This window comes from Cryptomeria japonica, chromosome 7 (genome assembly GCF_030272615.1).
Source record: "Cryptomeria japonica chromosome 7, Sugi_1.0, whole genome shotgun sequence".
NCBI lineage: Eukaryota > Viridiplantae > Streptophyta > Pinopsida > Cupressales > Cupressaceae > Cryptomeria > Cryptomeria japonica.
In genome coordinates this window covers 180,686,654-180,699,459 of record NC_081411.1, presented here as the reverse complement: position 1 = coordinate 180,699,459, position 12,806 = coordinate 180,686,654, and the positions used below count along the sequence as shown (strand labels likewise).

The 12,806-nt window shown below is 35.5% G+C and overlaps 1 protein-coding gene across 1 annotated transcript in view; it reads left to right on the top strand.

The window, feature by feature from the left end:
* Positions 1-1,065: 1,065 nt before the first annotated feature.
* Positions 1,066-12,806, top strand: part of LOC131048466 (endonuclease 2-like) — a 196,687-nt gene continuing 184,946 nt past the window's right edge. The window contains exon 1 of the mRNA XM_059208386.1: positions 1,066-1,126. Coding sequence (XP_059064369.1) covers positions 1,066-1,126 — 61 coding nt within the window. The remainder of the gene's footprint in view (positions 1,127-12,806) is intronic.

Here is a 12,806-nt window from a genome sequence, read left to right as displayed (position 1 = left end):
ATTATGGTGTGGTAGAATGAAACTCTACCTAAGAACCCTAGGAGATCAATACTGAAATCATGTAATCATAGAGTACAATGAACATACATGGGTTGTCACTGTAGATAAGATCAAAGAGAAGAAAGATAACATTTCAACTATGGATGTGATTGCTAGTACTCTATCTGATAACAAGTATGTTGAGGTTCAAGATCTGAAAACAACCTATAAGATGTGGAATAAGATGAAGACTATTTATGGAGGAGATCCTCATATACAAAAGGATAAGGTGGGTAGTTTAAGAGGCAAATTTGATGAGATGAGGATGCAACAAGAAGAAAATATAGAAAAGTACAACAAAAGAGTAAAGGATGTGGTAAATTCCATCAGAAGTGTTGGAGGAAAAATTGAAGAAAATGATGTGGTCAGCAAAATCTTGAGAACCTTGCTACCATAATATGCCATAAGGGTTTCTACAATTCAAGAAGTCAGATCTTTGGGAACAGACAATGTTACACTTGACTCCGTAATTGGTAAGTTGACTGCCTTTGAACTGAATGACTATGATAATAGTATGCCTAGGATTGATGTTGCATTCAAATTTTCCATGACACTTGCACCAACAATGGGAAGAAAAGAATTTGTAAGTAGTTCTACTGCAAGAACTGATCATTCTCAGGAACATGACAACTTTTAATCTAAAGAATAGGAACAATATGAGCTTGAAGCCCTAATAGAAAGAAGTTTTCTAAAAGGGAAAGGGAAGTACACAAATAAACTACCTCTGAAGTGTTTCTCATGCAATAAAATAGGTCATATTGCATCCAGATATCCTAACAATGATAGGAAGGATAACTTTAGAAGATACAAAGAGAAGAGAAAGAAGGAGTTCTATCTTATAGAAGGAGTTATCGATGAAGAATCAAAAGGATCTGATTGAGAAGGGATTTCATTTTAGTGGTAAATGAAGATAGCATGGAGGATAGTGATATGGCACTGATTTCCAATTCAAACTAGTGTGGAGACTGGGTAATTGATAGTGGTTGCACTCACCACATGACTGGTGACAGGAAAAAATTCCTCAGCATGGAGGATTGTGATGGGGGACTGGTGAGATTCGGTAATGATGTTCCCTATACGGTAAAAGGTAAGGGATCTATTTCCCTAAATGATAAAACCAATTGTGAAGATGTTTAATGGGTAGAAGAGATAAAGTATAGTCTATTAAGTGTTGCACAACTTAACAATAAGGGTTCCCAATTGGAGTTTAATAAGGGAATATGCAAAATAAGTGATAAATTAGAAGGTTTGATTGCTACTGGTAAACAAACTAAAGGTAATTTGTTCTACCTAGACACCACTGTAGGAAGATGCCTAATGGAAAAGGTAGAAGACAGTTGGCTATGGCACAAAAAATTATGTCATTTTAATTTTGATAGCATAGAAAAGGCTAGTAGAATGAAGTATGTCAGAGGTATGCCTAACATTATGAAACTTGAGAATGTTATGTGTAAAGATTGTTAGCTAGGAAAGTTGACCAGATCTAGTTTCAGAAGCAAATCTTATTCATCTAAGAATGTACTGGACCTAGTGCATACAGATTTGTGTGTTCCTATGAGGACTAAGAGTTTCTATGGGAATTGGTGCTTCATGTTGTTTGGAGATGATTTCTCAAGAATGATGTGGGTTGTATTCTTCAAAGAAAAATATGAAACCTTTCACATGATCAAGGTCTTCAAGGCTCGAGTGGAGACAGGAGCTAGTAAGAGTCTGAAATGTTTGAGATGGGATAGAGGAGGAGAGTTCACCTCTCAAGAGTTCATAAATTATTGTGAAGAATAAGGGATTATGAGGAAGATGTCTACACCTAGAACAAATCAAGAGAATGGAGTTGGTGAAAGAAGAAACAAAACTCTAATTGATTGTGCAAGGACTCTGATGATACAAAAGGATATTCCACATGTCTTCTAGAGAGAAACAATTAGTACTGCTATGTACAACTTGAACCAAATTTAGGTGAAGATGGGGACAAATATGACTCTGTATGAATTATGGTGTGGATACTCACCTAGTGTGAGTTACTTCAAGGTATTTGGAAGCAAGTGCTACATCAAGAGGGATGGGCACTCTAGAAAGTTTGATCCTAAGAGTGATGAATGAACCTCTTAGGTTACTCCACAAAGAGTAAAGCATATCGGTATTTGAACAAAAGGTCTGGTAAGATTGTGGAGAGTGCAAATATCAAAATAGATGAGTTCTCTAAGAAAAATGAATAGGACAACCAGAGTGAACTAGAGGACTATCAAGGATTTATTTACACTATACCGGTCAAACCTGTTGTAGAGAATTATATTATAGTTGCAAATGAGGAAACATGTGAAGTAGAACCTGCACAACCAGTAGAAGAAGCTCCAAGAAATGAACCAATACAACCAAGGTATGTTAGAAATAATCATCCTGCTGACAATATTATTGGTGAAAAAAAATGCAAGAGTATTGACTAGAAGAAAAGAAAGGGAGAGTACATGTCTTCTCTCTAAAATTGATCACAAAATAGAAAAAGAGTTTGTAAAAGATGAAGACTAGATCAAAGCTATGGAAGAAGAATTGGAGCAGATTGAGAAAATTAAGACTTAGATCCTTGTGCCCACACCAGAGAACAAAAATGTAATAGGCACCAAGTGGGTGTTTAGAAACAAAATGGATGAAATTAGTCAAGTAGTAAGAAACAAAGCAAGGTTAGTCTGCAAAGGGTATGCATAGGAAGAAGGTTTGAACTATGGAGAGACCTTTGCACCGGTGGTCAGACTGGAGGGAGTCAAAAAATCTCTTTCTTATGCTGCCTACACGAAGTTCAAGGTCTACCAAATGGATGTCAAATTGGCATTCTTGAATGGTGTTGTAGAGGAAGAAGTGTGCATTGAGCAACCGAAAGGGTTTTCTTCAGAAGATGGAAGAGACATAGTATGTAAGCTAAAAAAGGCTCTGTATGGGCTAAAACAAGGACCAAGAGCTTGGTATGAGAGGTTGCACTCATACCTAATAAGTATAGGGTTCATGAGAACTAGTGACAATAGTAACTTGTACTTGAAGACTGGATAAGAAGGAAAACACCTAATTGTAGATATTTTTGTAGATGACATCATCTTTGGAGGAGATGATGTAATGAGAAGAGGTTTTACAAAAGAAATGAAGAAAGAATTTGAAATGTCCATGATCGGTGAAATAAAATTCTTCATTGGTCTATAAGTATCTCAGCTAAAGAATGGTATGTTCATTAGCCAAACCAAATATATAAGGGAAATATTGAAGACTTTTGGAATGGAGGATTCCAAACCTGTTGGAACCTCGATGGTTACAGGTTGAAAGCTCTCAAAAAATGATGAGGCTAATGAAGTGAATGAGACACTATACCAATCTATGATTGGTAAGTTGCAGTATGCAGTGCACAGTAGACTGGATATAGCACAAGCAGTTGGCTTGGTTGCTAGATTTGTTGCAAATGCAAAAGAGCCTCATATGGTGGCAATTAAGAGGATATTTAGATATCTTAAGTGGACTGATGAATATTGTCTCTGGTATCCACATAAGGGATATTTCAACCAAAGTGTCTTCATTGATGTAGATTGGGGAGGAAAGATTGATGACAAAAAGAGCACTAGTGGAGGTGTATTCTTTATTGGAGATAGGATTTTGCCATGGAAAATCAAGAAACAAAATTGCATCTCTCAATATACAGTTGAGGTGGAGTATGTGGCTACTGCAATCAACTATAAGTAGGTAGTATGGATTAAGTAGATCTTGGAAGGTATCCAAGAAAAGGTGACTGAACTGATGGTGATACACTATGACAGTACAAGTGCCATCAACATATCAAAAAACCTGGTAATACACTCTAAGACCAAGCATATTGCAATAAAAGATCCTTATCTAAGGGAACAGGTGCACAAAGAAGTTAGACTAGAATATGTGCTAGCCAAGGAACAGGTTGTAGACATATTCACCAAGCCACCACCTAAGGATAGTTTTGAGTATCTTAGAGGTAAGCTAAAGGTAATTCCACTATATACTCTAAGGTGAGTGAAGATTGGAACAACATCAATCTGGTGTGATTTTCTAGAAAATTATATGTATTTGGATTGATGGTTATGGACTACTCCTGTTAGGGGGAGCAATCATTGCATCATGTGAAATAGGATGTCTAGACTACATCTTTGGCATTGCTATCAAAGGGGGAGTGAAGTTTGTTGGCATTTGCATGAAGATTGCATTAATGATATGTTATGTTATCGTTGATGTCAATTAAATTGGTAATGACATCATTGTAATGTTGTTTTGTAACTAGTAAGAAGAGCTGGTGAAAGGAAATTATAACTGGTAGGTAAGTTTGTGGAGTGAATTGGTATTGCTAAGTATTAGAGAGTTGAACTGGTAAACTCTACCCTGTTGTTTTGATAAACCCTAACTGATTAAGTTTGGTAAATTGGTTATATTGGTTTATGATCTGATGATGAGTGGTAATGATTATGACATGTATGCATATTATATGAAGAGAGTTTCAAAGTGTATTTGGCACATAGAGGTAATTGTTTTTGTCTTGGGGATGAGAAAGTATATTGCATGTAATGCAAAGCACGTGATGAGTTACTAAGTTTGATGAAGTGGTGATCAAGGAGCGGTCGAGGCTTTCTTGAATGATGTGTAGATATTGTTATGTAATCCAATAGTCATACTTGAACCGACTTGTTTGTAATCTCTATCTAAATTAGGTTTTTGTTGTGTTACCGACCTAGTTGATTTTTTTATAAGGTCGATAAGTTGTTTAGTTTCAAAGTTGGCAAAGTTTTAGTTGAGTGTGTGGTTGCCAAACTGGATGATGTATCTGTAGTTTGAATAAAGGAATATAGGAGCATGAAAAGGATCTGAACAAACAAGTGTAGTGATATTCAAACAGATCAACAAACTCATGTTGTTTTCTAACAATTACAACATATTGAAATCCCCTAACTAGGTAAGCTCTAACAAGCTTGGTTCTATTCAAATCCTCTAACAAGGTGGTCCATTAGCTTGGATTATAAATCCTTTACAAAGGTTACTCCTCACAGGGTATTGCTTCTAACAAGGCATTATAATCAATCCCTTAACTGGGTGGTCCCTAACAAGATTTGTTCTTAACAGGACTTTTTGTAAAAGCTTGAACAGGCTTGGCTCCTAACAGGGCGAACTTAAGAAGAGTTCTGATAGTTATCATGTGAGTCTCATCTCACTATGGTTTTTCCCATTTGGGTTTCCTCATCAAAAATATTGTGTCAAGTGGTGAATGTTTTTGTGATTATGTTTTCTATGGTTGATTTTCTTAACTACTTAATCCACTTTGATATGTCATGATAACTGACAACAATATGAAATGAAGTTTTACTTATGTTAGTAAAAGTATTTGGATTTTTTTGAGTTACAAGTTGTTTACTCTTAATCTGTTGTAATAGTCAACTAGTTTAAACTTGATAGTTTTATCTTGATAGTGATATTTCATTGATAGTTCTATGTTTACTTTGAGAGTTTGATTTTGAGATTGGTGAAGTTTATCAGTTTCTCTATCTACTGATTCACCCCCTCCCCCTCTTAGTAGTTGAGCAGATCCTTGTTCTTTCATCATACCATCAATTGGTATCAGAGTGTCTCAAGTCCTCTAAGGTCTAAGCCTAATAGCTTGGGGTAAGGATCTTGTAGATCATGATGAAGAAGGAAGGTCTGAAGTTTAATAGAGAGAACTATAGGATATGGAGTGATAGAATGAAAATTTATATCAAGAGTCTTGGAAATCAATACTAGGAACATATTAATACTCAATATGTTGCACCTAGTGGGATTATGATTGATGATCAGAAGAAAGAGCAACAAGAAAATAATCAAGCACTGGAGGCTATTATCAGTTCTTTGTCTGATGTGGAGTATGTAGATATCCATGGTCTGGAGACTGTATATGAGGTATGGAAGAAACTTGAAGAGATTTGTAGTGGTAATAAACATGTAAAGATTCTCAAGGAAGAGAGTCTAAGAAGAAAGTTTGATGACATGTAGATGGATGAAGGTGAGAATATCCAATAGTATGGTTCGAGGATAAAAGAGATAGTTGGTGAGATCAAGAGTGTTGGTGGTAAAGTGGAAAATGCCACAGTGATAAGTAAGGTATTGAGAACCTTGCTACCAGTCTATGCTATCCAAGTTGCAACCATTCAAGAGTTGAAATCTATTGACAAAACTAAGGTAGCCCTTGACTCCATCATTGGTAAGCTTACTACTTTTGAATTAAATGGTTATGATGTTAGTATTCATAAATCTGAATCAGAATTTAGAGCTTTTGTTTCTAACCCATCTATGAGGAAATGTAGACATGTCAGTCACAGTTATGAATCTAGATCCAACAGAGAAGATGATGATGATGAAGATAGTTTGGTTGAGCATGAAGCATTATTGGCCAAGCAATTTCCTAGAGGTACTGGTAAATATAGAGGTAAATTATCTTTGAAATGTTTTGCATGCAACAAGATTGGAAACATAGCTGCTAACTATCCTAATGATGATAATGAGCACAAGAAATACAAGGGAAAAGGAAAAAGATATTGTCTTATTGCAGTTGATGGTGGTATCACTAATAAGGAATATAATGGTGATGCTAATGAAGACATTGTGTTTGTAGCCATTAAAGAGGAAACATCTGATCAGAAGGCTTTAGTTTCTTGAATGGATAATTCTGATGATTGGATCATTGATAGTGGTTGTTCACATCACATGACCAGTGATTGGAGCAAATTTCTTTCTGTGAAAGAATTTGATGGTGGAGTTGTAAGATGTTTTAATGACTCACCCTGCATAGTTAAAGGTAAGGAAACTATTTCTCTTAATGGAAACAATAGTATAGATGATGTCTACTAGTTTGAAGATCTAAAGCACAATCTTTTGAGTGTTGCACAACTCAATGATAGAGGATACCCATTGGAGTTTAAAAATGGTATGTGCAAAATATATGGGAGCAAAGGTGAACTAATTACAACCTGCAAGTAGACTAAAGGTAACTTGTTTCACCTGAATCCTAAAGTCAGCAGCTGTTTAATTGCTAAAGTAGATTAAACTTGGCTTTGGCATAGGATATTTTGTCATATAAATTTGACAATATTGTTAAAGTGAGGAAGTCAAATACAGTGAGATATTTGGCTCAGTTGGAAAAACCGATTAATGCTATATGTAAGGGATGTTAGTTGGGAAAGATGACATCCTCAACTTTCAAGAGCAAATATTTTTTTAGTGAAACATCTATTAGATTTGGTTCATACTGGCCTCTGTGGACCAATAGGGACTAAAACTATTCAAGGTGACAAATATTTCATGATGTTCACTGATGATTGCTCAGGGATGATGTGGGTCACATTCTTGAAGGATAAAATAGATGCATTTAGTAAATTCAAGGCATTTAGGGCCTTAGCTAAAAAGGAGAGTGGAAAGAAGATAAAGTGTCTGAGGACTAATCAAGGCAAAGAATTCACTTATGAGGAATTCATTAGATATTGTGAAGAGAATGGTATCAAATGGAAGCTTTCTGCACTAAGGACACCATAGTAGAATGGTATTGTAGAGAGAAACAATCGGTCAGTTGTTAAAGATGCTAGGATGATGTTGATACAAGGAGGTGTAGTGAAGACTTTCTAGAGAGAAGTTGTCACCATAGTTGTCTACACAATGAACAGGATTTTGGTAAAAAGAGGTAAGGACAAGACTCTTTATGAATACTGGTATGGTAGATCACCTAATGTTGGTTATTTCAAGATATTTGGTAGCAAATATTTTATTAAGAGAGGTGACTATGTTAGAAAGTTTGAGGCTAAAAGTGATGAAGGTATATTTCTCGGTTATTTCACCAAGAGTAAGGCCTACAAATGTTATAATAACCAGACACAAAGAATCATTGAGAGTGTTGATGTTCGAGTGGATGAGCCTGAAGTCTCCAGAGAAACTAGTATGGAGAAAAAGGATGAAGATCCTTGCATTTTCTTAAATTGGAACTAGAACCTGTGAAACCTGAAACCGATAAAAGAGAATGTTGTGTTAGGAACTAAAAGGACAGCTGAGAGGGGGGTGAATTATTTGTCAATTAATTTCAACCCAATTATAACTTAATCAAACTTGATACTTAATACCGGTGAACTAAACTTAATGTCGGTTAGCAAATTAACAGTTAATATCAATACCGGTGAAACTTAATGCATGAAACAGAAAGTGGAACAACATCCACAACACATAACATGCATATTTTGATGTGGAAACCCTGAAAGGGGAAAACCCACAGTCGGAAACCTTACCCACAATCAGATGATACTACTGCAGATAGTATGGGTATACAAATGGGGTAAGTACATGCAGAAAGGCCAACCGCCTAGAGCACACTGCTCAAATGAGAGTTGCAATAAGTATAGTAGGATGGTTAAATCCTAGAATAATGTACTACTCAAAATAGCATCTCCAATGCTACATTCAATATCGGTTAAGATCTAATAAACACCATCAAACCTTCCTTGAACCTTCTTTATGGTCTGCTCATATGATCTTCAACATTTGCACATACCATGTTGCAATACCATAACCTTGCATACCATATCCCATATCTCAACAATTGAGATCTTACATATATACAAAAGATAAGACCAAATGTGTAGGTCAGCTCACCAATAATATTACAATAAAATCAATTACAAATAATTCTTGATGTGATGCATCATGTCGACTCAATACATTTACAAAAATATCTAATCAATAAATCATCTCCATAACGTGTCGTGCTGATCTGGAATAGATAACGTATACCGGTCCATAACCTAGACCAATCTGCCAGTAACAATAAATATGTCAACATGATTACAAAAATAATCAAAACACCAAAACCACATATCCAAACCATGTCTTCAACATAATCAAGTGATCTCCAGATGATAACAAGTTGTCAACTGAGTTAGTGAACCATATATCCTATCGGTGAACAATATATTGATGACTCTGCATAAGTCACTGGACTTCCTGGTGAACACAATGTATCGGTTCAACCATAAACCAATATAACCATAGTGTTAAATCAACAATGTAGATCTCTAGAAGGATAAGTGTTGAAATCAATGACAAAACTAATTTAGCATGTCTATAATACCAACAATCTCCCCCTTTGGCATTGATGGCAACACAAGATGGAAAAACATCTAAGTGCAAAAATAGAATGCCAAAAACCAAAAGCAAACAATCTTCAAAAGAGATCAATACCATAAATCAAAACCAAAATACAAAGAGTAAATAACTCTCCCCCAATGAATAATGTCTCCCAAATAGAAATTTTTTCCATAGATATCTCTCCCCGTTTGATATCAAATGCCAAAGCAATTAAAATTACCAGAACATAATACAACCAACTACTCCCCCTGAGAAGTAGCTCTCCTCCATCAAAGCCAAAAAGAAAAATTTCTCTGTTAGTTTATGTCAGGTTGATGCCAATCTCCAATTATCTAAGTCTCTACCGGTGAGGGTATTACCCCAAACTTCTCCCTAAGATATTCAAAGGTTTCCTTAGGAAAAGGTTTAGTAAAGATATCTGCAATCTTCTCTTTAGTATTAACATAAACCAATCTTACTTCTATTGCTTCAACATTCTCTTTCATAAAATTGTATTTGATAGAAACATGTTTAGTTTTAGAGTGAAATACTAGATTCTTTGATATATCAATTGATGATGAATTATCACAATAAATGATTATAGGTTCTTTGCATTTTACCTTTATGTCCTTCAACATTTTCTTAATACTGTTACTATCTTTTTATTTTTATTTTATGAACAAGGAGGTATACATTCTTGTAAATGAAACCACCTAGTGTCCTTGTAATAATTCAGCAACAATTGATATATCAAAGAAGGAACATATTTCTTTTTGTGTCGTTGTATTGAGGCAAAAAAGAAATTGACTTCTACAATGGTTGATGGAGAGGGTATTGAGTACCCAATAGGATCTGTTGTTGTGACAAGGACATGTCTTAGAAGGTATTGTTGTTGTGTCGAGTTGTATTGAGACCTCTTAAACTCACTTATTTATTAGTCATTGTATTAATTTTGGCATTAACTTATCCTTCTATAAAAATGCAAGTACCCTATCAAAAATTCTAATGCTTGGTTGTTTGAGGACTTTGAGACACATAGACATATTCTTCATTACTCAAACCTTCTTGTTGCAACAAATATTCATTTGATTAAATATCGTGGTAGACCTCGTAATAGGGATTTGTGGAAAGATCGTGAATCTGACCACAAGGAAATACTTTAGACACTAAGGGTTAGAGTTGATCCAGAAGGTTCACTTGATTGCTTTTGGGCCATCTAGAAGAATAATTCTACAATATAGTAGAATAATTTTGACAATTTTGTATATATCTTTTCTGAATCGTTGTAACTTCGCTTTTTTGGATGTTCTCTACATGCATGAGCTATAATATGCATATGATTTGTAATGTGCATATGTAGATGCCAAATTTTGTATATAAAAACATCAATGAGTTGTAATGTGCATATTTAGATACTAAATTTTGTATAAAAAAACAACAATGATTTGTAATGTGCATATCTAGATGCTAAATTTTGTATTAAAAAACAACGACGAGTTGTAATTTGCATAATTAGATGCAAAATTTTGTTTATATAACTTGTAATGAGCTTGATCATTTATATTAGATGCCAAATTTTATATATAAAACTGCCCATGGGGCTAATTGCAAATTTTGAGAGCCCAAATTTGTACCATTTGATTATAAATACATTTGTAATAAATTTCTACCATTTTATTATAAATACATTTGAAGGATTTTTTATGTATTGAAGGATATTCAATAAGAAACTTATCATTTGCTAAACTTTTCACGTGATTCTCATGTGTAATAGCCTAATCACAAGGTTAAATCTTGTTGATTCCTCTTTCATTTGGCTAGCAAACCGATTGGGAATGATTCACTGATGAGTTATCTTCCATTTGCAATTTGTTTCACTTGATTTGGTTGTATATTGAGGAAGTTCTAATATTTTTTGTCAAAATTATTATAACATTGTCCTAGGGTAAATAGTGAACAAGAAAATGTAATAAATTTTATATTTATGGTCTAATAATCCCACCAATGTGTACAACATGAGACTGTAGATTTGAACAACTCGTCCATAAGTGCCATGGTCTTTGAGTTATGCGGCGTCAAAGTTTGACCTCTTTTCCACTTTGAGCGCTCAAGGGAAAGCATTGCTACGAGGTGGCTAAGAATGATCAGACGTATTAGAGAGTGAGATAAGGGCACACCTAGCATAAAACCGACCACCTGGATGTGCACGCACTAACGGTTCATTCCCATGATGATCATAACAAAAGATGCACTATTATGCCACCTTTCACTGATGGTTTTTGATGCAACAGAAAAAATATCACCACAAGAAAATGGAATCAAGTTGTCTAAAATCAAGAGAGGATCTTTAGGTAGTGACAACACAACCCCATAGGTTTGAACGGCTCGTCCATAAGTGCCACGGTCTCCGAGTTACACGACATCAAAGTTTGACCTTTTTTCCACTTTGAACACTCAAGGGAAAGCATCTTTATGAGGTGGCTCAGAACGATCAAATGTCCTGGAGAGTGAGACAAGGGCACACCTAGTGTAAACCCTACCACTTAGACACGCTTGCACTGACAGTTCATTTTCATGATGAACAAAATGAAAGATACACTATTCTGCCACCTTTCGCTGACGGTTTTTGATAGTTTTTTATGGGAGAAAAAAAATCTCACCACAAGAAAATGGAATCAATTTGTCCTAAATAGAGAGAAGATTTTTTAGAAAGAGACAACATGACCTTGTAGGTTCAAATAGATTGTCTATAAGTTCCATGGTCTCCGAGTTACACGACGTCAAAGTTTAACCCTTTTCCCACTTTGAGTGCTCAAGGGAAAGCGTTGCTACGAGGTGACTTGGAATGATCAAACATCTTCAAGAGTGAGAAAAGGGCACACCTAGCATAAACCCGACCACCTAGATGAACTCACATTGATGGTTCATTCCCATGATGAGAAGAATGAAAGATGCACTATTTTGCCACCTTTCATTGATGGTTTTTGATGCGAAAGAAAAAATATCACCAAAAGAAAATGGAATTGAGTTGTCCAAAACTGAGAGAGGATTTTTTAGGTAGCGAAAACAAAACCCCATAGGTTTGAATGACTTATCCATAAGTGTTGTTATCACTATTTCAAATTGGGTTTTTCTTTTCCCATGATTGGCTATGGTGTATCAAATTTTCTCGAATAGGGTGTAATCCCAAGTGCTTCAGCTTTGTTCTAGACCTTAGGGGTTTAAGGGTTTTTGATTTTTAGATCCTATCTTTTTGTGTTAAACCCTCTGGTTTCTAATCTTCCATTACTTTATTCACTTAAGTTATGGGTCGTGGGGTCGTAGGAAGTGTCCCCCCTTGTTATTTGCCTAGGCAGTTAAGTTGATCATTTGAAAATTTTATGCCTTGTATGCTTTTCTTCTAAAGTTGTCAGGCCTAGTAACTAGTGCACATCTCGCGAATGATCCAACGGCCCATGCTATTTTGCAAGGGTAAAATGCTCACTCTTTATGCCCACGAAATAGCAAGAGTGAACGAGAACCGTCCATGTGTCATGATGGAGGAAGTAAAGGGTGTAGCTGTCAAGAGTGGTTGGAGCCCCATGGCTTTCTTCTGGCGTATTAAAAGGTAGCACGTGGCACAAGTCACCACAGTC